The sequence below is a fragment of the Microcebus murinus genome, chromosome 15, assembly GCF_040939455.1.
Source record: "Microcebus murinus isolate Inina chromosome 15, M.murinus_Inina_mat1.0, whole genome shotgun sequence".
In the NCBI taxonomy this organism is placed as follows: Eukaryota; Metazoa; Chordata; class Mammalia; order Primates; family Cheirogaleidae; genus Microcebus; species Microcebus murinus.
This window is the reverse complement of record NC_134118.1, coordinates 74684850-74708249: the sequence shown is the minus strand read 5'-3', so window position 1 is coordinate 74708249 and position 23400 is coordinate 74684850. Positions and strand designations below refer to the sequence as shown.

Below are 23400 nucleotides of genomic sequence, written 5' to 3'. Positions count from 1 at the left end.
CACACAATTTTATTAAAAAAGCATGATTTTTGAAAAATCAGTACAAGGCACTTTGGGAGGCTAGGTGTTTGTTTAAGACCAGCCTGGCCAACACAGCAAGACCCCTATCGCTACAAAAAACAAAAATAATTAGCCAGACATGGTAGCATGTGCCTATAGTCCCAGCTTCTCAGGAGGCTGAGGCAAGAGGATCCCTTGAGCTCTCAAATTCAAGGTTACAGTGAGCTATGATTGGGTCACTGCACTTCAGCCTGGGCAACAGAGCGAGACCTTGTTTAAAAAAAATCAGTACAAGATATATATAAATTGATTAAAGATGTTCAAATAATGAAATTAAAATTGCTATAAATAGGAAAGAAAAATAACTAGGCAAGAAACTCTATCAAGGGGTCCTCACAGACATCCTCAAAATGTTCATCTCAAGTCAAAAAACAGAATCCTGCTACATCTCCAAAGAAACCGGTTACTCTTTGGGTTTAATCTAGTGGTAATATCATTTTAACTTGAATTTGTTGTTTCTCTTCATCAAAAACACAGTATGTTAACATCTCTGAAGATGCTTATATTCAAAATAATGTTGAAAATAATTTATACAGTAAAATTCACCAATTATAAACAGATTGATGACTTTTTTTTGAGATGAGGTCTCAATAAGTTGCCCAGGCTGGTCTTGAACTCCTGGGCTCAAGGGATCCTCCCACCTCAGACTCCTGAGTAGCTGGGACATGCCTAGTTGATAGATTTTTGACAAACATATATACTCATGTAACCATCACCAAAATCAAAAGCATATCTATTACCCAGAGTGTTCCCTCATGCTCCTTTGTAATCAATGCTACTCACTGCCAGCAACTACTGATTTGTTTTCTGTTACTACAGATGAGATTTGCCTTTTCTATAACATCATATAAATGAAATCATAAATATGTACTCTTGTCTGGTTTCCATCCCTCAATAGCTTTTTGAGACTGTGCCACATTGTTGCATGTATAAACAGGCTATTCTTTTTTTATTGCTGAATAGCATTCCAATGTATTTTCAAATACAGATACACCTCTTATATATTATGATCACCATATGATTGAACTATTTACATGGAATATATGGTAATTTTTCTTAAAACCCATCCTTTTTTTTTTTTTTTTTTTTTTGAGACAGAGTCTCGCTTGTTGCCCAGGCTAGGGTGAGTGCCGTGGCGTCAGCCTAGCTCACAGCAACCTCCAACTCCTGGACTCAAGCGACCCTCCTGTCTCAGTCTCCCGAGTAGCTGGGACTACAGGCATGCGCCACCATGCCTAGATAATTTTTTCTATATATATTTTTAGTTTTCCAGCTAATTTCTTTCTATTTTTGGTAGAGATGGGGTCTTGCTCTCACTCAGGCTAGTCTTGAATCCTGAGCTCAATCAATCTGCCCATCTCAGCCTCCCAGAGTGCTAAGATTATAGGCCTGAGCCACTTCACCTGGCCTTAAAACCTATTCTTAAGAGATGTATTAAAAATGGATAAAATAAAAAAGTCTGACTTTGTAGATATTAAATCATCAAAGATATTTATATTAAATATTTAAACTGTGAATAATATGCCCATTATTTAGAGGTATTAATAATAGTGTTAATATTGAAATATTTCACGTAATGTTTAGTTTTCGATTTATCTTTATTTTGTTTTGTTTTGTTTTTTTTTTTTGAGACAGAGTCTCGCTTTCTTGCCTAGGCTAGTGTGAGTGCCGTGGCGTCAGCCTAGCTCACAGCAACCTCAAACTCCTGGGCTCAAGCAATCCTACTGCCTCAGCCTCCCGAGTTGCTGGGACTACAGGCACGAGCCACCATGCCCGGCTAATTTTTTATATATATATATTAGTTGGCCAATTGATTTCTTTCTATTTTTATAGTAGAGACGGGGTCTCGCTCAGGCTGGTTTTGAACTCCTGACCTTGAGCAATCCGGCCCGCCTCGGCCTCCCAGAGTGCTAGGATTACAAGTGTGAGCCACCGCGCCCGGCCTTATCTTTATTTTGGGGCTCTCCTTAATTTGACTGACATTATACTGAGCTTCTGGGTCCTTACCAACTATGCAGAAATGAAACAGCCTAACAAGTTAAATATTTCAAACACAATGAGGAATAAGTATAAAAACTGAGACAGAATTTGCTTTAAATTATGGAAAATAAATTGTTTTTTTAATCTTCAACAGAAGTATTATGTAAGTCTACAAAGTGAAGCTGAAATCCATTAAGCACACAGTATCCAACTGATGAAAAAATTATCTTAATTAGTTATCAAAAACCATTGATAAAACTGAACTTTTAGGATTAAATATTGCTTTAAACATCATAGGAAAACATTCTATTACACAAAAGCCACATGCAAGGAGAGGAGAAAAAACTATCAAAAATGTCAACACTTATCATGGACTTGATACAAAATGCTGACAAGGTTTGAGGGCCCACATTTTGTCACTTTTTCACTTTCCAATCAGATAAGATATAGGGTTAGTTATTTTTAAAATGGTCTGATTTATTCCTGATCATTCAGAAGGCAGTAAGTTCCACTTAATAAGATAAAATTATATTACTAAAAACATTATATAAATCTACATTAACACAGAATTGGAAAAAGTTACTCTTACTGAATTATTGATATGTGCTATGAAAATTTCTGCATCTCAAGAGACTAAAAACAAATCTATAAATCTAGGGCAGAACATATATGTCTACATAAAACAAAACAAACTTTTATTCAAATCATAGCTTTTTTGGGGAAAAAACAAGTAGGCATTGCAATTAATGCAACCTGACAAATATCTATTGTATACCTAAATACCAAGATTAAATGAACATGAGCCTGGGATATTTATAGTTTAAAGATATGTTGATTAACAGTTGATTCAATGATACAAATTAAAATTATAATATAGAGCAATAATGGTGCATTTGTTTTCCATTGCTGGGTAACAAATTAGCACAAACTTAGCAGCTTAAAACAATACCCATTTATTCTTTCGGTTTCCCCGGCTCAGGAGTCTGTGTATATTTACTTGAGACTCCTGCTCAGGATCTCACCAGGCAGAATCCCAGGTGTTAGCCAGGGCTACAGTTCTCATCTGAGCCTCAGGAACTCTTCCAATTTCCCTGGCTACTGACAGAATTAATTTCCTTGTGGTGCTATGACTAAGGTCGCCATTTTCTTGCTAATTGGTCAGAGAACATTATCGGCATCTGGAGGCTCCCTACACCTTTTTTTGCCACATGAATGTTTACAGTCTTCCAGGCCAGCAGAAGTATGACTCTCTGGCTTCTATTTCCCTCCAGTCTGCTATGAGAGTCTTGTATGTTAAGATAATCATGAGAGTGACTGTCCCATCACCACCTGCCATATGACATAACCTACTCAAAGGAGCCATTATACCACAGTATTCATAGGTACCACTCACACGCAGGGGAGGAATGATACAAGGTGTAGACATGAGGGGTCGGGAGTCTTGGAAACCATCTTAGAATTTGGCCTACCACAGCTAGAGATGCGTTAAGGATGCTACATAAGCAAAAGAGGAAGCATAAGATTCAGACTGGCAGAACAAAGAAAGGAAAAAAGAACGACTATTTAGGGCCTTGCCATTCAAGTTCCAGGCACTGTGCTTAGAAAAAAAAATTAAATGAAGAAATTAAAGCTCAGAAAAGTAAACTCGCCAAAGGTTATACAGTCTGGAGCTACCCAAATGGAATGTTTGTATTAATGTATCCAGGTAAATGGTTACTTAGGTAGATGGATGGAGGTGGGAGAGAGTGTGAAGAGGGGAGGTGGGGTGCTATCAAGTAAAGAGAGGCGTAAGCGCAAAAACAGAGATGCACCAGGCTACATATAGCAAGGAAACTGCAAACGTGGTCTTTAGCTCAGCATGAGTATAGCATACAATGTGTGGTAGGGAACGGCTGGAGATGAACTTGGAGAGATTGGCAGGGACCAGATTAAGAAGGGTCTTCTGAGAACTTAATCTTTAAGGCTACATGAAACTACAGAAGAATTTTAAGCAGAGGTGTGACAAACTGTATTTAATCTTTAAAAGATTCCTCTGATAGGGACGGTGTATCACAGTTTTCACATAAAACTTTTAAAGCAATTTTAACAGTGTCACATATTAGTTATCAATACAAGTTATGTATCAAATCCATATAGGAAACCTAAGAATTCATAATACATGAAGAATTCTAGATAAAAATTAACTATATATCAAAAAAGAAAGAAAGAAAGAAAGAAACCCAGTTACATACATTTCAAAGAGCAAGGTGAAACCGGAGGAAAACAGCAGTGTCGCTACACTGGTATCCAATGCCTACCTTTACTTCACCACTGCCACCAGCACTTAGCACATTTCTCCATCCTTGCTCCCTGGCCCTATTTATCCTCTCCAACTTTTGGGGAAAAACAAACAAACAAACAAAAGACCATTTCAAGTATTTTATATAAAATACATGAAATACATTTAGCAATAAAATGGAAATCAGTGTACCCCTTTAAAAAGTATGTGTATGGGGAGGGGGAGGACTACAACACGGAAAAATGGATTATCCTCTTACCCTTTCCTTTTCTTGTCTTCTCATTTGTTCAGCCTTCATTAAATTAATAATCTGTTAACAATTTTAAAGACAAACTTCTTAGAATTCTTTAAACTATTATCATTTACAACTTGTCAAGAAAGAAAAACAAGACCAAAAAACTACCTGATCCTTTTGTTTCTTTTCTTTTTCAGTAAATTCCAACCTTCTATTTCTTGGTGCTTCCTTAAATAAAAGAAGAACATTTTTATCAATAATAATTTTTACTTTTTCTAGTTTTATCAGGAAAGTTAGTATACCACTGACAGAGTTATGCTCAGCGAGGTTAAAAAAAAAAGATATAGGTATTTGTTTGAAAGAAATAAGGAGGAAAGGTTTGGAGGATTTATGTCGTAAAATTTCGTTTCTTTTTTAAATAATATTTTTTGCAAAGCTTTAAAACAAGCAGACAAATGTCTTTATACCTCAAACATTTTCCTCCTTTCTTCTCTAGGATTCACTCTCTTCACAGGAGTTTGATGGGCCTGGACAAAAAGTAAAACTACAAATTAGACAAAGATTTTGAGGCACTCGTTTGAAAATTCCAAATTTATGAAAACTTAAGAAAAAGGCAAAGGCAATTCTTTCATAACTCTCTTTCAAAATATATTATTTTTAAAAATAAAGAAACACTGCACTGCTTGATATATTATCAAACAAAAAGAAACATTAAGTTCAAAGAAACTATGAAAAAGAGTTTGTCCCCAATCTTCAACTAGTTTTGTGCTCAGATATGAATGTTAGTGATTCTTTGAGAATGTGTTTGGCATTTTAATTAAATGACCATTATAAAACAATCAATTTTATTGACACAATATATTTTAACTCAAGGCTATATCAATGATGTGATAAGTGGTACTAAATCTCACACCTGATTCCACTCTCAAGCTTACTCCCTGATAAAATAACCCAGGTATGGAGTTCCAGAACTATCCCACCCCCTAATTCTATTATTAGTTCCTAACTCCTAATTTCTAATTTTGGCTAGTTATTTCAATTCAATTCTCATTTAAGCTAATTATATATCTTACCACTTGACCCCAGAAAAGGCACTAGTGTTGACGAGATAAAGATAACACCATATTTAAACAATAGTAGCTTTCCAATTTTTTCTAAAAACACACAGTAAGAAATATATTACCCATCTAGACCCAGTGTAGATATACACACACTCCCCCGCAAGTTTCACAAAATGTCTTTATATGTATAGTAGCCCCTGCTACTTTCTATTCTGTTAATTGTGGGGGGGAAAGTCCCTAAAAAACAAAAAAAAAAGTCCCTGCTTTTCACCCCCTAAAATGATTTTGCCACCACTATTGGAGCGCAACCCCCAGTTTCCAAATAGTTATGAGGACCTCTGGGGCACTATTGTGGAAGTACAGGAAATAAAAATTGTAGATAATGCTCCTAACAGTATTACAAACACACAGTTAACATTTCAAATTATGCTCTATGTATATGTGATTTAAACTAATAGGGAACATTACCCAGCATCTTTGAAAATTACAAATTCCTTCCACACAAAGAAATATTCCTTCTACACAAAGGAATAGTCCCTCAACACAAAGGAATACTATCTGGCAATTAAAAGGAAATAAAATACTTATACATGGTATAACAACGTGGATCAACCTTGAAAACATGCTGAGTAAAAGAAGCCAGTTACAAAAGACCACGTTATATGACCTCATGTATGTGAAATGTCCAGAATAAGCAAATGTATATAGAGACAGAAAGCAGAATAGTGGTTGCCCAGGGTGTGGGGGTGGGGAGAATACAAATGGGAAGAGTATTTTGAGGTGACAAAAATGTTCTACAACTGATTGTGGAGCTAGGTAAGCAACTCTGTGAATATAGTAAAAACCATTTAACTGCAAACTTTTAATAGGTGAGTTGTGTTGTATGTAAATTATATCTCAACAAAGTTGTTTTTAACAAATACATATCCCCAAGAGTTGCATAATAGTAATCTTTGGATATAGAGCCCTACAGTCTATATCTTGACAAGTTCCATGGGTCTAACATCCCATGCACCCAGTCTAGCATCAGTCTCAAAACTTGTGAACCACATTAATGTAATACAGCAGCTCAATATAAATGACTAGCTTTTATATACGTTACACAATGGAGTGCAGTAAGAAGAGAATGTTTAAAACCCCAAAATACTCTCCGGTAGGTTACATGAAGGCAAAGACTTCATCTCCTGATGTTCCACATTGCCTTACACATAGGATATGCAAATATTTGTGAAATAAAAAATAAAAAAACAAGGTGTTCCTCTGAGATCACACAGGTAATTTCAGAACACTATTTCTACACTGAAGAGAAAAATACAATAACATAAAACATCCACACTCAGAGAACTGTTTTGTTTTGTGTTTCTTAAAATGAGAGCCAAAATAATGAAATATATTCGTGGAGCTCCCTCCGGTGGCTTAATTGCCACTCCTTTGCTTTAACATAGCCATAAAAAAACAATCTGATTATTAGAGGAATCAGAACAGTCTTATGATACGCAAATATTTTGTAGACATGTTGAGTAATAATATGCATTAGCTTAAATCTGTGCAATTAAAACATGATAAGACAACCACATGTACTCACCAGCAAATTGGTATTAACAGATCAACACCTAAGTGGACATATAGGAGTCACATTTATCGGGTGTTGGGAGGGTGGGAGGGGGGAGGAAGGGATGGGTATATACAACCACAAGGAGTAAGATGTGCAACGTTTGGGGGATGGACATGCTTGAAGCTCTTACTCGAGGGGGGAGGGGGGCATTTGCAATATATGTAACATTAACACTTGTACCCCCATAATATGCTAAAATAAATAAATAAAACATGATAAGACAGTATCATTAAATAGTGTTATGGAGTTTCTAGGAGGAAGAGAAGTCTTAAAAAAATCAAATATAAAAATCACGGGAAAAACTTATTTTACAGGCCGGGCGCGGTGGCTCACGCCTGTAATCCTAGCTCTCTGGGAGGCCGAGGTGGGCGGATTGCTCGAGGTCAGGAGTTCAAAACCAGCCTGAGCAAGAGCGAGACCCCGACTCTACTATAAATAGAAAGAAACTAATTGGCCAACTAATATATATAGAAAAAATTAGCCGGGCATGGTGGCGCATGCCTGTAGTCCCAGCTACTTGGGAGGCTGAGACAGAAGGATCACTTGAGCCCAGGAGTTTGAGGTTGCTGTGAGCTAGGCTGATGCCACGGCACTCACTCTAGCCTGGGCAACAAAGTGAGACTCTGTCTCAAAAAAAAAAAAAAAAAAAAAAAAAAAAAAAAAAAAAAAAACTTATTTTACAAATAATGTAAAAATCATATTTACAATACCCTAGAAGTCTGGAGGTTTTCCCTCCTTTAATTGTTAGGCAAGCTGAAAAACTTTTCACACATTTAACTTTCATTTCTTTTCTGTTTTTTAAAACTTTCCTGAAATTTTTCTACATTTTTTCATTATGGTAAAATAAACATAACAGAATTTACTATTTTAATCACTTTAAGGATATAGTTCTGTGGCATTAAATACTTTCACACTGTGGTGTACAGAAATTTAGTTTTAAGTGAAATGCTTTAAAAATAAGCTGTATGATATTCCTAGTCCTGAACCATTATTTAGTTCTCAACGGTTTGCTTAGAAAATCATGCTTATCTGCTTAAAAAGTTTGAGGGCAACGACCTTGCCTGGAATCCAAATCTGAATCATTTGTTTTATCATTCAGAATATTTTATAGATGATATTATTTAGAATAGTAACTAGAATCTGAAAACTCCACAGCATGCTGTTCTTGTATACTGAATAAATATTAACTGAAAATGAGGGAAACATTAAGAAAACCAATGTATGATTTGATTCTGTCAGCCATAAGAAAAAACAGATTATAAGCCTGGCCACGAACCTGCCCAGAGGGAAGTGAGAGACTTTATATTACATCATTAGTCCATTGTCACCAAGATTTCTAATCTCTCCACTCAATCAGGCTAATACATGGCGCCAAGAGGTAAGATAACTCTATTTCTGCAAGTCCACCCAAGTATGTATTCCTTATAGATATAATGACATAAAGATACAAAAACCCCCATTCTCCCTTCTCTGTACCTCCACACCAACGATAGTTTTGTTCCCTGGAAGGACAGAGAATTCCATATGTGTATATTTCAAATACTAAAATGGATTACATGTGTAAACACCATATGGCATAAATAAGTATCTCAAAAACTGTCTATGAAATAGATTTACTTTGAATTCATATTTCACTGGACTCTATTAGAAGAAATAAAACACATTTCCAAAGAAATTTTGATCCAGGGCATGATTTTTGTTAAAAGGACATATATAGGAATGTAACCAACCTGACTGATTTCATATTAATGAAATATAATACAACTGCTAATAATCACAAATAAAAATATAGAAAGTATATATAATATTAAGTTAAATACAGAAAGTATATATAATATTAAGTTAAAAAAACAGAACACAAAATTACCTATAAACTCTCAGAGCTATGTTAAAAATACAGTCAATGTATATTTGAATAAAAATTTGAAGGCCCACAACAAAATTGAGTTAAATTAATTAAATGTAGTGCTTAGCTACTAGGAATCTGTTTCTTTCTTCTTTTATTACATAAAACTGTCAAAAGTATACTAAAAGACTATAGCAAATTTATTAAAACATACTTCATAAAAAAATACAAAGTTATACTAAAATTATTTCAAAGAACCAAATAACTTTATTAGAAATCAAGTCTATCTCAAGGATTAGACATGTTTGTAAAGAATCGATGCAAAATGTTCTATAGTTTTCTCTTTATTACCTCACACTGAAGTAGTTACCTTTTTAAAATTTAATTTTGTTATTTTTTTAAAAAGTATGGGTAACTTTTTTGATACACAATTGTACATATTCATGGGGTATATGTGCCATTTTGACACATGCACACAATGTGTAATGATCAAATCAGAGTGACTGGGACATCCATCACCTCAGTGGTTACTTTCAAGCATTAAAAATAAAAGCTCAAAGACACAAGCCTTCTGTTTGTGCCTAAAAGCAGGGGTTTTTATTTGGCCTTTTACACTATAAGTGCTGTTAAAATATAATGGATATTGCTTTGCTGATTTGGAATTCATTTTATTAATTCATTCACTCATTTTAAAAAAGTTTACTAGCCACTTACTTTGTGCAAACTATAAAACACAGTTTTAACTTCAGGGAGTTGACAACCTAATAAAAATAACATTAAGAAGACACATATAAAGTTCTGGAGGAGTTCACATAAGGAAGAAATTATTTTCCTGCTTTTTTGGGGGCATGGAAAAGAGGGATAATTAAGGAAGAAATAAGAAAGGACCTGTGGAACAAAAGATATGGGAGGTGTTTCCTACCTCCTTAGATCAGTGGAGAACTCTGAACATCCATGCCACCACTGTCACCATGACAGTGCCCCAGGTGATGATTCAACGTTCTGTTTGTTAATCTACAAGCTAATAATGTGAACACTCATCACACAACTTGTTCCTTTTGCCTTTTATTCAAGCCTTTATCTCCCTAGACTATAATATTTGAGGGCAAAAGGAGTATGTTATTCATTTTGTACCTTCCAAAGGCTTACAGAATAGTACGATATCAATATTACTTGTACCTACACAGAAGAGACAAAGAAAAGAACATTCAAAAAGGATGAAGGGGTACAGAATGAACAAAGCCAAAAAAGACAAAAGTACACACAAAGTACAGTTAGTAATTAGTGAGAAGTCCAATTTGGTTAAGACTCAGAATCTAGGAGCATCGTAGGAGACTGGGGCAATGAATGCAGATTTGAATCCTGGAAGGTCTTCAATACACAACTGTGAATATGCCATCTAATTGGGAGGGGAGTACTTTGTCTCTAAATGTTTTCTGCATGAACATACTTTACACAGTTTTTAATGTCAATGAACCTGGCTCTAAGAGCCTTAGATTTGAGTTTCTAGGTTACATACATATACATGCATGTGTGCATATATGTAATCCCAAACAAGTCCCCTATACCAAAGAATGCAGCTACTGACATAAACAAAATGTCAAATTCCTGCAACTGACACTGTGTTCTTAAGCATGTAACTTAAATGCTATAGGCCTTAAGTTTTTCATCTGAAATATGACAGAGTAACTACATGATCACATTACCTCCAGCTATATGGTTTTGACATACTTACTTGATTGTGAATTTTCAAATACAAAATTTTCCCAGATTTTATCAAGTATGTCACAGCTACTTACTTCTTGAATGCTCAAAAACAAATGGCTCTGCTTGGGTTGTTCAAAATTGACTTCATTTATAATGTTGCTTTCTTTTATTGCACCAATACTACTTAATGTTTCTGTATGACTCCTGTAAGTCGTCTTAGTTTTATTAACAGAAGACTGGTTAAGTAGAGAATGGCAATGTCCCTTAGTAACTTAATAAAAACAATCCTAAGAATATCAGGATTAACTGAATTGAGCTGCAATAAAATAAGGTCAAAATGAATTTGCTACTAATAGTTTGTAACATGATCATACCTGTTTATGTTTTTGCAGTGGTTTCTTTTCATGTAATTTTTTATCTCCATATTTCTTATAAGTTAAAGGTATTCCATATTTAGCAGCAGGTTTTGTAATTTTCTGAGTAGGTGCAACAGAAACCAAGCTTTGTCCTGAAGCTGGTCTTTTAGCTACATGAAAAGACAGAAAGCATTTTTTCTAGCAGTTCTTCATATTAAATCTTTAATTTCAAAATTCTTCAAGACAGTACTTTTTCATTTTCACAATGATTGACAACATTTGAAACTTTTCATCCAATATTTTATTCATTCCTAAGCATTTATCAATACCTTAAACCATTTTACACTAAAGCTATTTTTTGAAAGCAGCAAAAAGCCAAACTCCTCTAAGATGTTGAAATTTCTCATATTAAAAAAAAGAACAGCCCTAAAATTGACTGTGAGAGATGGCTGCATATTTCTGTGAATATATTAAAAAAATTTAATTATATACTACTCTAAATGGGTAATTGTATCACATGTGAATTATATATCAATAAAGCTGTTAAAAAATAAATTTTAAAAATTCACATTTTAGAAATTACTTTCAAAGTCAGAAGACAATCAAGATAATTTTTTTCCTTCTTGTATAGTCTGAATGATAAACATCACTACAGACTCACTGTAGAACAAACACCTTAAAACAATCATTAAAACTAAGGGTTTCACAAAAGGGGTACATACACTGTTGGTGGAAAGAATAAATTGGTCAAACTTTCTGGAGGGCAATCTATTTCAAGAACACTATGAACTGATTTTTTTATTTTTTTATTTTTTTTTGAGACAGAGTCTCACTTTGTTGTCCAGGCTAGAGTGAGTGCCGTGGCGTCAGCCTAGCTCACAGCAACCTCAAACTCCTGGGCTCGAGTGATCCTTCTGCCTCAGCCTCCCGAGTAGCTGGGACTACAGGCATGTGCCACTATGCCCGGCTAATTTTTTTTTATATATATATATCAGTTGGCCAATTAATTTCTTTCTGTTTATAGTAGAGACGGGGTCTCGCTCTTGCTTAGGCTGGTTTTGAACTCCTGACCTTGAGCAATCCGCCCGCCTCGGCCTCCCAAGAGCTAGGATTACAGGCGTGAGCCACAGCGCCCGGCCTGATTTTTTTTTTTATTTCGGCATATTATGGGGGTACAGATTTTAAGGTTTCAATAAATGCCCTTTCCTCCCCCTTCCCCCACAAGTCTGAGTTTCCAGCATGACCATCCCTCAGATGGTGCACATGTCACTCACTATGAACTGATTTTAAAGAAATAATCAGAGATACAAATCTTTATGTAGCCTGCAGCATTACTTATTTAACCCTTATTGAAGCCTAGATGAGGTTGTCTTAGAACAATAAGTTCAAGAAAAATAAAGTATTAATAATTAAAATTCTATTTATTCACATCTCTTTTTTTTTTTTGAGACAGTGTCTCGCTCTGTGCCCAGACTAGAGTGCCGTGGCATCAGCCTAGCTCACAGCAACCTCAGAATCCTGGGCTCAGGTGATCCTCCTACTTCAGCCTCCCAAGTAGCTGGGACTACAGGCATATGCCACCATGCCTGGCTAATTTTTTGTATATATTTTAGTTGGCCAATTAATTTTCTTTCTATTTTTAGTAGAGTCAGGGTCTCGCTCTTGCTCAGAGTGGTTTCGAACTCCTGACTTTGAGCAATCCACCCGCCTTAGCCTCCCAGAGTGCTAGGATTACAGGCGTGAGCCACCCCGCCCAGCCTATTTATTCACATCTCTGAAGAACAGTCTATAGTCTACCAAAACCTTCTTTCCTTTCCTATTGTCCACATCTGCTAGGGTACCTCTCCGCTCAAACACCCACAAAACCAGAATAGCAGCCAGCTTTCTTCCTCTTACAGCCACTCTCTAGCTCAGGATTTTATCATATGCTAATTCAATTTAAATCAATCTCTTCTAACAAGTATTCTTCCTTTTCAGGAGAAAAAAGGAGAAAAAAAATCTTAACTTGTGGTTCACAATGAAATAGTACTATTAAATGCAGTTCTTCAAAGAAAATGTAATTGTATTAATTATATAATAGTATGAATTAAAAGTATTACATTAAAATTAAATTAAATTAAAATTAAAAGTATTAAACAAACAAAACTTTGTTTATAACATAATACCAATTTTCCATCATTATGCATATGTTATCACATAAAAAATTTATCAAATAGAACAGTGTGTGCTAAAATTGGGGTAATTTTTTCTTTAAAAAATTTTTATAATGAGTGCATTTTTCAAATAATTTAGTAAACTCTTATAAAAATAAAAATAATATTAGCCATTTGCTTGACATTTTAGAGATGCAGAAGTAATTTGTGTTGATGACATAGGATACACAGGATATAGTGTTATAGGATAAGGATTTCCAAACATGTACTCAACTGTATCTTGACCCAGGAACTAGGAAGTGTGAGGGAAACAAATTTCTCTTTGAGAGTTCAACTGTGTGATCCAATATAGAACTCATATATAAAATGTACTCAATATAGTTAATATATATATTCTATATTAATATGAACATATATTCTGTATATAATATACATATAATATATTCAATATAGAACTCATATATACAAAGTAACAATACTGTCACCTGGCTAAATGTATTAATATAACCAAAGATATACTGTGTATGCCAGAAAAGGGACTAAAGGGACAAAACCATAAAAATTAAGATTCCCAAGAGACAGATATGAATAGTTCCTATCCACTTTACAGAGAAGAGGGAGAATTACTCATCTGATTTTTGGGCATTTCTCAAGCTCAGACAAGGCTACCTGTAGTATGAAGTTTAATGTGGGGAGCTGGAGGCCACAAAATAATTACAGACCCATCAGTGATTCCACTTCTATTTTTGCTCCATGCTATTAAACATTTTATTCATCCAATTCTTCTTACCACAAATAACTTTCTAATTCCTATGTAGATTTATCCACATGGAAAGAACGTGCTGACAGTGGGTGTTTTTGGCTTTTGTCACAAGAGGCTTTTGATTACAATTTGACTTCTTATAAAGCTGGACTGCCTGGAGAGATCATGCTGATTCTGCTGTGTGTCTCAGTCTCTTGTGAATTTTGTTTACAGCGAGTTGATTTCTCATGGACTGATGGCCTCTGCACAAGGAGAAGATGAGTCTACGGTCTTTAGGAAGGGCTAAGTGCAGTTTGCCTTCCTGAGAAAACACTGCCATACCACTTCCAGTTTAGATGGACTCATTTTAATGATATGGTGTTTATTTTTATTAATTAACTCAAATTCAAAATGGAAAACATGCAAAGCATTATGTTTGAAAAATATACTCTTCACAAATTAAATAACTCCCACTGATTTTAGAAATCCATCCTGAAATCATTTTATGCAAAAATAATAATTTCTCTCTTACACAGATACATGTATATACATACACATAGTATATAACCACATCTCCAAATATTCTAGTGCCACTGGTCACATTATTCCAAAGAAAACTTGTCCTTGGTAAAGTGCTTGACTCCACATTAATTTACTTTGTAAAATTTTAGAATGATGTATTTCTCAAAGAAAAATATTCTATAAAGATTTACAGCTAATTTGGACATTTTCTAATTCTAGAACAATGTTCTCAAAATATCAGCTAATAAAGATATTAGATTTCAAGCCAGATTTCTTTTAAATAAGATGGATATAAAAATTTTGTTATTAATTTATCAGAAAGTGTTGTATATTACCATATATCATACATAATTCTAAGATGCATGTCCTCTGGATTAAATTTAATCTACAATTATCCCAACTTATTATATCTACATATATTACCAGTATAATTAGGCCTGATGATTGCAAACAGATGAAAAGCCTCATATTAGATTTCATTTACCTGGTATAGGCTGTGCACCAAACTTGGAAAATGTTTTTGGACAAAATTCTTCTGCAATAAGCTTAGATTAAAAGAAAAAAAAGTTAGAAAAGATGTCAAATTTCCAAAATAAAAAAACCTACCCATTAATCAGAATATTTTTTCTTCTTTGAGTCATAATTATGCTGTCAAATAAACTGTACTAATTAAAACCAAGTAATCCATTCAGTAAATCCTTCTCATGCTAACTCCTTCCCAATCTTACCAATTTATTTATATTACTTCCCTAGACATGCTTACTTCTTAAATTAATTTAATGGACCATGCAGGCCCCATACACTACTTGCCTGTTCCGTATCTCTACAATTTAACACAACTATCTATTTGGAATAACCTTTATATACTGTGTGCATCCATATCCTTCATTTACTTCAAAACTACTGAAGAATAACTTCATTATCAAAATAACCTCTCTCAGAGTCACTCTCTGAGTTGTTTTAACTTTACTCTGAATCCTCTCAGCATCTCCAATGAGTTCACACTCATAACTGTTAACATGTTATTGGATAAATACTTGAATACCCTCATATAACAAATTTCTCTTTTTAATATTACTGTAAACACTCCATTACTTATTCCCCAGCATTTGTAAACATATTTTGAGAAGCAAAAATCATTTACATTTCTTGCAAGTAACTTTCCTTACTCTATTTTTGTCCCTAACTGCAAAACCATGATACCAACAGAGTTAACTTTAGATTAAGCTTGCTTTCTTCTTACTGGGTGGGAAAAAAAGGCAAGTGGGTTTTCTCTTTTTTCAAAAAGTCAAAAAGCCTGGTGGGAGAATATTCCTACAGTAACAGTGGACCAAACACTCCAATAAGCAAAAATCCATGACCTGAGGTGGTTTTCTTTCCCATTAAGGAGAGTCCTACTGCAGTTCTCAAAAAGTCTCCTACCAACAGTACCACCATAGCCTAGAACTTATTACATATGCGAACCGTCAGGCTCCACCTCAGAGTTACTGAAACAGAGATCCTGGTGGTAGGACCTAGTGATGCGCCCTCCTGTGATTGTGATGTGGGCTTAAGTTTGAGGACCACTGCACTAAAGGCTGCACCTCATACGTATGTAAGTGAAAGTCTGGCTCAAAGGCAGCTCAGAGCAACCATGGGAACGTGTTTTCTCTTCTGAACACATGCATTTTTTCCCATTTCTTTTCCTTAGAAGAAAACAGGTGGCTTATGATCATCAGCTTGTCCTAAAATTGAAGACTTTCTTCTACTGTTTAAGTACGAATCTTTCTTTTTGCCTGTGTGGATGCTCATATGAACTGAGAGATGGGGCATGTAGTATCTAAGAAGATCCTGAAATCTCTATTCTGTGCTGTCCATATATGTGCTGTCCAACATAACCACCATTACTCATATACATGGCTATTTGAATTAAAATTAAAAATAAATAATAGGCCAGGCGCGGTGGCTCACACCTATAATCCTAGCACTCTGGGAGGTCGAGGCGGACTGATCATATGAGCTCAGGAGTTTGAGACCAGCAAGAGCAAGACCCCGTCTCTACTAAAAAATAGAAAACATTAGCCAAGCATGGTGGCATATGCCTGTAGTCCCAGCTACTTGGGAGGCTGAGGCAGGAGGATCACCTGAGCCCAGGAGTCTGAGGTTGCCGTGAGCTAGGCTGATGCCACGACACTCTAGCCTGGGCAACAGAGTGAGACTCTGTCTCCAAAAAATAAAAATAAATAACATATATAGAAATTCAGCTCCTTGGTCACCCCAGCCACATTTCAAGTGCCCACTAATCCATGTGGCTAGTGGCTATGACACAGATATAGAACATTTTGATCATCAGACTGTTGCTCTATTGGATAGCACCTACATTCCTAATGAATCAGACCTTATCCATGATTTGTCAAGCCACATCTAGGAAGAAGTTGCCAGGGTGTGCAAGACTGAAAACTACACCCTATCAACCTTAGGTGACAGCACTGAGAGAATTTAGGTATTAAAAATAAAAACTGTGTGAAGCATTATAGTGATACTGGAAATAATAGTGCATATGTTGTGGTAAAGCTCACAAATTGTTTAAAAGTTATAGCCTTAAAAAAGTATCATAAACCTTTTCACTTGAATACTGAACAAATGATATGGAGTAGAAAATAAAACTGAAGAACAAAAATTAAAGGTTTCCATGAAGAATGAAATCTAAGTGGTGCTTAAATAGCAACAAGAAGGGTCTATGTATATATTAAACATGTAATGTCAAATACTCCATTTGTTAATAACCATCATCCACCCCCTTTTCTCTCCATATTATAAGTGTTGTGTATTTTGGGCTATAGTATTTTCTCTTTCATTGTCAGCTAATTGAATTCCAGTACTTCACCCTTGAGACTGAATGTCCTAACTGCTGGTATGGGGGGAAGAAACTCAGCAAGACTAAATGAAGTCATTGTTTCTTCTTTAGTAGCTGCCAAAAAAACAATAGTACACTGCATCACAAAAGTGTCCTCACAAATGTTATATACAACAAAGGCATCTTGTAAGACACCCACGTTTCAGAGGTTGTTGTTATGTCCTATACAAGTAGCCTTTGACCTTCAAATTTCAGTTGGCTTTCTTGCTTGCTAACACATTCTCCTGGTAGTACTGATAAGAGTTAAATCCACATGTCTGTTTTTTGAAGAGTATTTGTTCACATGAGTTAAGCCACAAGGATATATGATACTTACGTCTCCTCCCACAAGCACATGAAAGTAATAAAACTATGATTTTGCTAGATATCTTAATTATAGAAGAGTTTAATAGGGATTATTCAAAATAAAGACCACACTCAACATGAAAAGTAAAATAATTCCAACTTCAGGTGATCACATTTTTATAAATAACTTAAACCAATTGATTTGATACAGATTGTTTTATAAATCCTGTCAAGTTAAATTTTTTTTTTTTTTTGGAGACAGAATCTCACTTTGTTGTCCAGGCTAGAGTGAGTGCTGTGGTGTCAGCCTAGCTCACAGCAACCTCAAACTCCTGGGCTCAAGCAATCCTACTGCCTCAGCCTCCCGAGTAGCTGGGACTACAGGCATGCACCACCATGCCCGACTAATTTTTTCTATATATATTAGTTGGCCAATTAATTTCTTTCTATTTATAGTAGAGACAGAGTCTTGCTCTTGCTCAGGCTGGTTTCGAACTCCTGACCTCGAGCAATCCGCCCGCCTCGGCCTCCCAGAGTGCTAGGATTACAGGCGTGAGCCACCACGCCTGTCCCTGTCAAGTTAAAATTTAAGTTAAATTTAACTCAATATTTATTATGCACCAAGATGTGAGCACTAGAGGAAAAATCATGAGTCAACAATCCAGTATACATACACATAAATGATTTCCAGTCATTTTCTATCAAATAGAATATAATTATGTAAATTACATTGATAATATATTTATATTAGTATAATAAATTGATAACATTTACTATAGTGAATATTTTGAGCACTTATGTGCTAGACGTTAAGCACTAGATGTACATTATCACTTAATTCTCATAACAACCTTAGCATATGGATACATTTATAATCTCATTGCTCACAGGTGAGGAAAGTGAAGGACAGAAAGGTTTAATAATTTTACAGTTAGAAATCCAAGAACGCTGGGTATTGTGGCTCACACCTATAATACCAGCACTCCAGGAAGTGAGGCGGGAGAATCACTTGAGGTCAGGAGTTCAAAATCAGCCTGAGCAAGAGAGCCCATTTCTACCAAAAATAGAAAAATGTAGTCCCAACTACTCGGGAGGCTGAGGCAGGAAGATGGCTTGAGCCTAGGAATTTGAGATTCCTGTGAGGTATGATGATCCCACTGCACTCTAGCTTGGGCAAGAGAGTGAGACTCTGTCTCAAAAACAAACAAACAAACAAATTCAAAGAACACAGAAATGATGCACAACTGGAAAGAAAATAGGAAGAAAAAATCATGTAAGAATGGAAAGGATGGTGATGCCAGAGTTGTCCGACAAGGGCACATCATTCCCCCAACGTTCTGATGTACTCTCCTTAAAACGGAGGGCACGTCCTAGGTAAGCAACGTAACCCCACTGTCTAATTGTAACGGAAAACAACATACCTGAGGGGACAGAAACTTTTCAATGCGTTTGGCTATAAAACCTTTCTCCAATATGGAGTTGACTGATGGTCTATCCCTAGGATTTCTCTTAAATAACTGAGAGAGCAAATTGCGGAGATCATAGGAATAATGCAAAGACACCGGTGGGAAAGATCCAGATATTATCTTCAGCACCAGGTTTTTCATGCTGCCAGCTTCAAACTAAAATCCAAAAAATAAATCAACATGTATGAAACATATACAAACTGAAACCGGGAATATCAGCAATAAGAAACATCAACAGTTCTTTTCCTATCAATATAGAACAGAAACACAATGCTCTTTTAAATAATTTAATCAGACTATGTTCACTAGAGAAAAGTTTACTTGGTTACAAATATGTTTCAAAGAGCGTATCAGTCTCAAAAAAATAAAACGTTATAACTTGCTGTTAAGAGTAATTTTTAAATTAAAATTTAAAATGCTAAAAGATGGGATGTAGGTATTATATAAACTATGATAATAATCAGGATGGTAAAAGATTATTTCTTAGAGGTAGCAAAATCAGGGCCAAAGAAACACAACGGAGGAAAAAAACCAACCTAGTGTTCTTCATTTAAGACCTGCCTTCCTGGCTGGGCGCTGTGGCTCACACCTGTCATCCTAGCACTCTGGTATGCTGATTGCTTGAGCTCAGGAGTTGGAGACCAGCCTGAGCAAAAGCAAGATCCACCTCTACTAAAAACAGAAAAATTAGCTAGGCGTCATGGTGTATGTCTGTAATCCCAGCTACTCAGGAGGCTGAGGCAGGAGGATCCTTGAGCCCAGGAGTTTGAGGTTGCAGTGGGCTATGATGACCCCTCTGCACTTTACTCTGGGTGACAGAGAAGACTGTCTCAAAAAACAAAACAAAACAAAACAAAAAACCAAAAAGGCCTGCTTTCCTGTACCTCTGTTATAATGACTAGAACAAGAAATTAACTACAGAACTAAAAGTTATTTGCAGAAAATATAATAAATAAAACTACTAAACTTTTCTTTTAGACAGTGCTCATTATTATTATTTTTGTGTATATGATTCTCCCCAAAGTTATGGAATCAGCAATGTGGAAAACACCCAAGGGGAATATAAACTTCATTAATAGGAATATATTTTTTAGGATTAAACACAATATAAACTCTAGCTGATGTAAAAAGAAAAGAGGTGGGGCAGTTTAAAATCTAAAGATTTCATTTTGAAAGAAGGTAAAATTAAGCTTTTGATATCTCACCTAACAGTTGTACAATGCTGAGATCTTCTTAATACACACATTAAGAAAATAAAATGCACGTACTATAAATCAGGCATCAGTGATTATTACAAGAGTTTTATTAAATGTTGAGCTCTCCAAAATGTCATTTAATTTATAAAAATTTGAGTAGAAATGTCTGTGCACCTAAACAGGAACCTAAATGCAGAAAAGATATGGTTCTCTATTCCTTACACTAATGAACTTTCATTTTTCTCTCAACTGACATGCTTTCCACAAATAATGGTTGGTAAATTACTTAATTTCATATGTCTTAAAACACATGTTACCTAAGAGTAAACAATTCCAAAACATAAGAGCAATGGTGAAAGAACAATGTAGATGAAATGATTTTTTTAAAAAAACAACAAAAACACCGCCACTGGTTTAAACCTAAAATAACTGTGTCACAGAAAAAAACTGACCAATTCCTTCAAATACATATCTAATAACCACCATCCTACATCACGTTGGTAGCCTGTGCTTTTTTCCTTAAAATTAGAAATCTAAGGCAAAAAAGAAGAATATGCAACCATTAAAAAGAATGATAAGGAAAAATATTTCCCAAATAATATCAAGCAATAAAAGCAAGCTATGAAACTGATTATATAGTATCATCAAACTTTGAGGGAGAAAAAAAGCCAAATTCATTTTATAAATTAATCTATATAATAGAATAAAGTCTAGAGGGAAACAACAAAATATTATAGGTAGTTGTTACTGACTGAAAGAATTGCTTATGATATTTATTCACTTCCTTATTTTTTAATGTATTTTCTGAAGTTTTATGTAATTAAAATACAACATTGTTTAATCAGTGGGGGAAACATCTTAATCACTTTCCATTTCAAAAATCCTTTTTTTTTTTGTAAACCTATTTGGGACAAGAATTCTCCCTTTTTGGTATGTTAAATGTCATTTCAAAAACGTCTCCAAAGTAAACATTTTAAATACTCTAAAGAATTGAGTATTTAAATTGATAAAATCCTTCAATGTATGTTGGAAGTTCTTTAAATAACTTCAATTCCAAATTTAAATAACTTGGGTGTTTTGAGAGAATTTCCTAAAATGAAACTAATAAAATTTGTGAAGCTAAAATATCAAAACCATGTAAATGAATTTAACATTAAGAAAAGAGCAAAATTTATTTCTGTCATTAGAAATAATTTTCTAGAAAAAAAGTATGAAACATAAAACAAATACATTACATAAGCATACATATTAAGGGAAAATCAATTTACACTTTAGTAAAGATGAGAAATTTAAAAACTTAGAGAAGAATTTCTAGTATAAGAGAATCATATACAACATGATACAATTTAAAAAATAATAGAAACATAACAATCACTTTTTGACATAATTTTTTAAATATCTCTGAAACTTCTACTCACTGCATGTTTAAGTGTACACATCTCATAAAGGACACACCCCAGAGCCCAAATGTCACTAGAAGAGACAAAAATGAGAAATATCCTCTAAGTATCAGAAAGTACCTAAAAATTTTTTCATTTAAAGGAAACATAAATGGCAAGAAAATGTTTTAGAAAAACATATGCTACATAAAACATTTCCTTTTAAAGGAAAACTCAAAATTTCAACCATAATCAAATGACAAAAGCAGATGTCAGGTTAGGAAAATAGTTGCCCAAGCAATTGTTTTAAAGTTTTATTAAAGAAATTTAATATTTAAAAGAACAATAACAAAAAATTTCATGTATATTCTCTATAGTTATTTTTATTTCCCAAAAGTCAAACTGCTTTTTTTAATTATTTGCAAAATACCACGACTTTTAAAAATATAATAAAAACAAAATGTTGTTTTAATGAACATGAAAACAATATTAATTTGCTAAAATTAAATCTGAAAGAAATCTTCAATAGCCAACTGACCAATGTTTCTTGGTTGGGATTTGTCAATTAGAAAGAGGGAAAGAAAATAAAGGGTGATTGGAATTCAATGGCAAGACTGCTATTCCTGTCCACATATTACACAGTCTGTGCCACAGCACAGCTCAGGGATTAGGAATAGGGGCTTGGAAGACAGATGACTCATTTGGATACTGGACTTCCCACTTACTAGGCTGAAGGATTTCAAAGAAGTTACTTTACCTCTATCTGCATTTGGTTTCTTTGTAAGCAAAAGAGGGATGATTAACACCTATATCTCACAAAATTATTGTGAAGATTAAGAGTTAATACATAGAATTCAAAACAGTGCTTGGCATAAAGTAAGTGTCCAATAAATATTAGCAATAATTCAATAGGAGGTGACTATTACAAAAAGACAGACCAAAAAGAAAGCACTCTATTTTCAATTATAACTTACATAATAAAGTGACTCTATAGTTCCTTCAGCAAGGTAGTCAAATAGCCTTCTTACAATTCCCCTCATTAACAAAATATATATATACATGTGTATTACTGATTTTGGAAAATTATATTCTGAAGGTTAATAAATATAGTCGAATAGATTTAAAGGAAATATATCATATAATGAACATAATTTTAAATACCTTTTATTATTATAAGGTTTGTTTTCACAGATTTCAGGTGACAAGTAGTATGGAGTCCCTATACAAGTGCGAGCCAGCTCTACAGTACTAGAACAGAAAGAAAATTATTGGAGAAGCTTAAGATACAATCATGTGCCATGTAACAATGTTTCAGTCAATGACAGACATGCATATAATACAGTAGTTCCATAAGATTGTAATGGAGCTGAAATATTCCTATCATCTAGTGACATCATGGCTGTCACAATGTTGTAATGCAATTACTTTATTTTTGAATAAATTTAGTGTAGCCTAAGTGTACAATATTTATAAAGTCCACAGTAGTGTATACTAATGTCCTTCACATCCACACACCACTTGACTTACCCAGAGCAACTTCCAGTCCTGTAAGCTCCATTCATGGTAAGTGCCCTATACAGATGTACCATTTTCTATTTTTTATACCATATTTTCACTCTGTTC

General features: G+C 34.5%; 1 protein-coding gene across 15 annotated transcripts in view; it reads right to left on the bottom strand.

Moving 5' to 3' along the window:
* NEK1 (NIMA related kinase 1) overlaps positions 1–23400 on the bottom strand; it is a 140886-nt gene that overhangs the window by 93429 nt on the left and 24057 nt on the right. For 12 of the 15 annotated variants that reach the window (XM_076010725.1, XM_076010726.1, XM_076010730.1 and 9 more), the window contains 9 exons: positions 22939–23025; positions 21817–21871; positions 19158–19358; positions 15040–15100; positions 11157–11308; positions 5021–5080; positions 4722–4781; positions 4578–4628; positions 4338–4412 (listed from right to left, as the gene is read on the bottom strand). In XM_076010725.1, the coding sequence (XP_075866840.1) occupies positions 4338–4412; positions 4578–4628; positions 4722–4781; positions 5021–5080; positions 11157–11308; positions 15040–15100; positions 19158–19358; positions 21817–21871; positions 22939–23025 (802 nt within the window). The remainder of the gene's footprint in view (positions 1–4337; positions 4413–4577; positions 4629–4721; positions 4782–5020; positions 5081–11156; positions 11309–15039; positions 15101–19157; positions 19359–21816; positions 21872–22938; positions 23026–23400) is intronic. The other 3 variants (XM_076010729.1, XM_076010735.1, XM_076010728.1) reach the window with 2 other exon arrangements.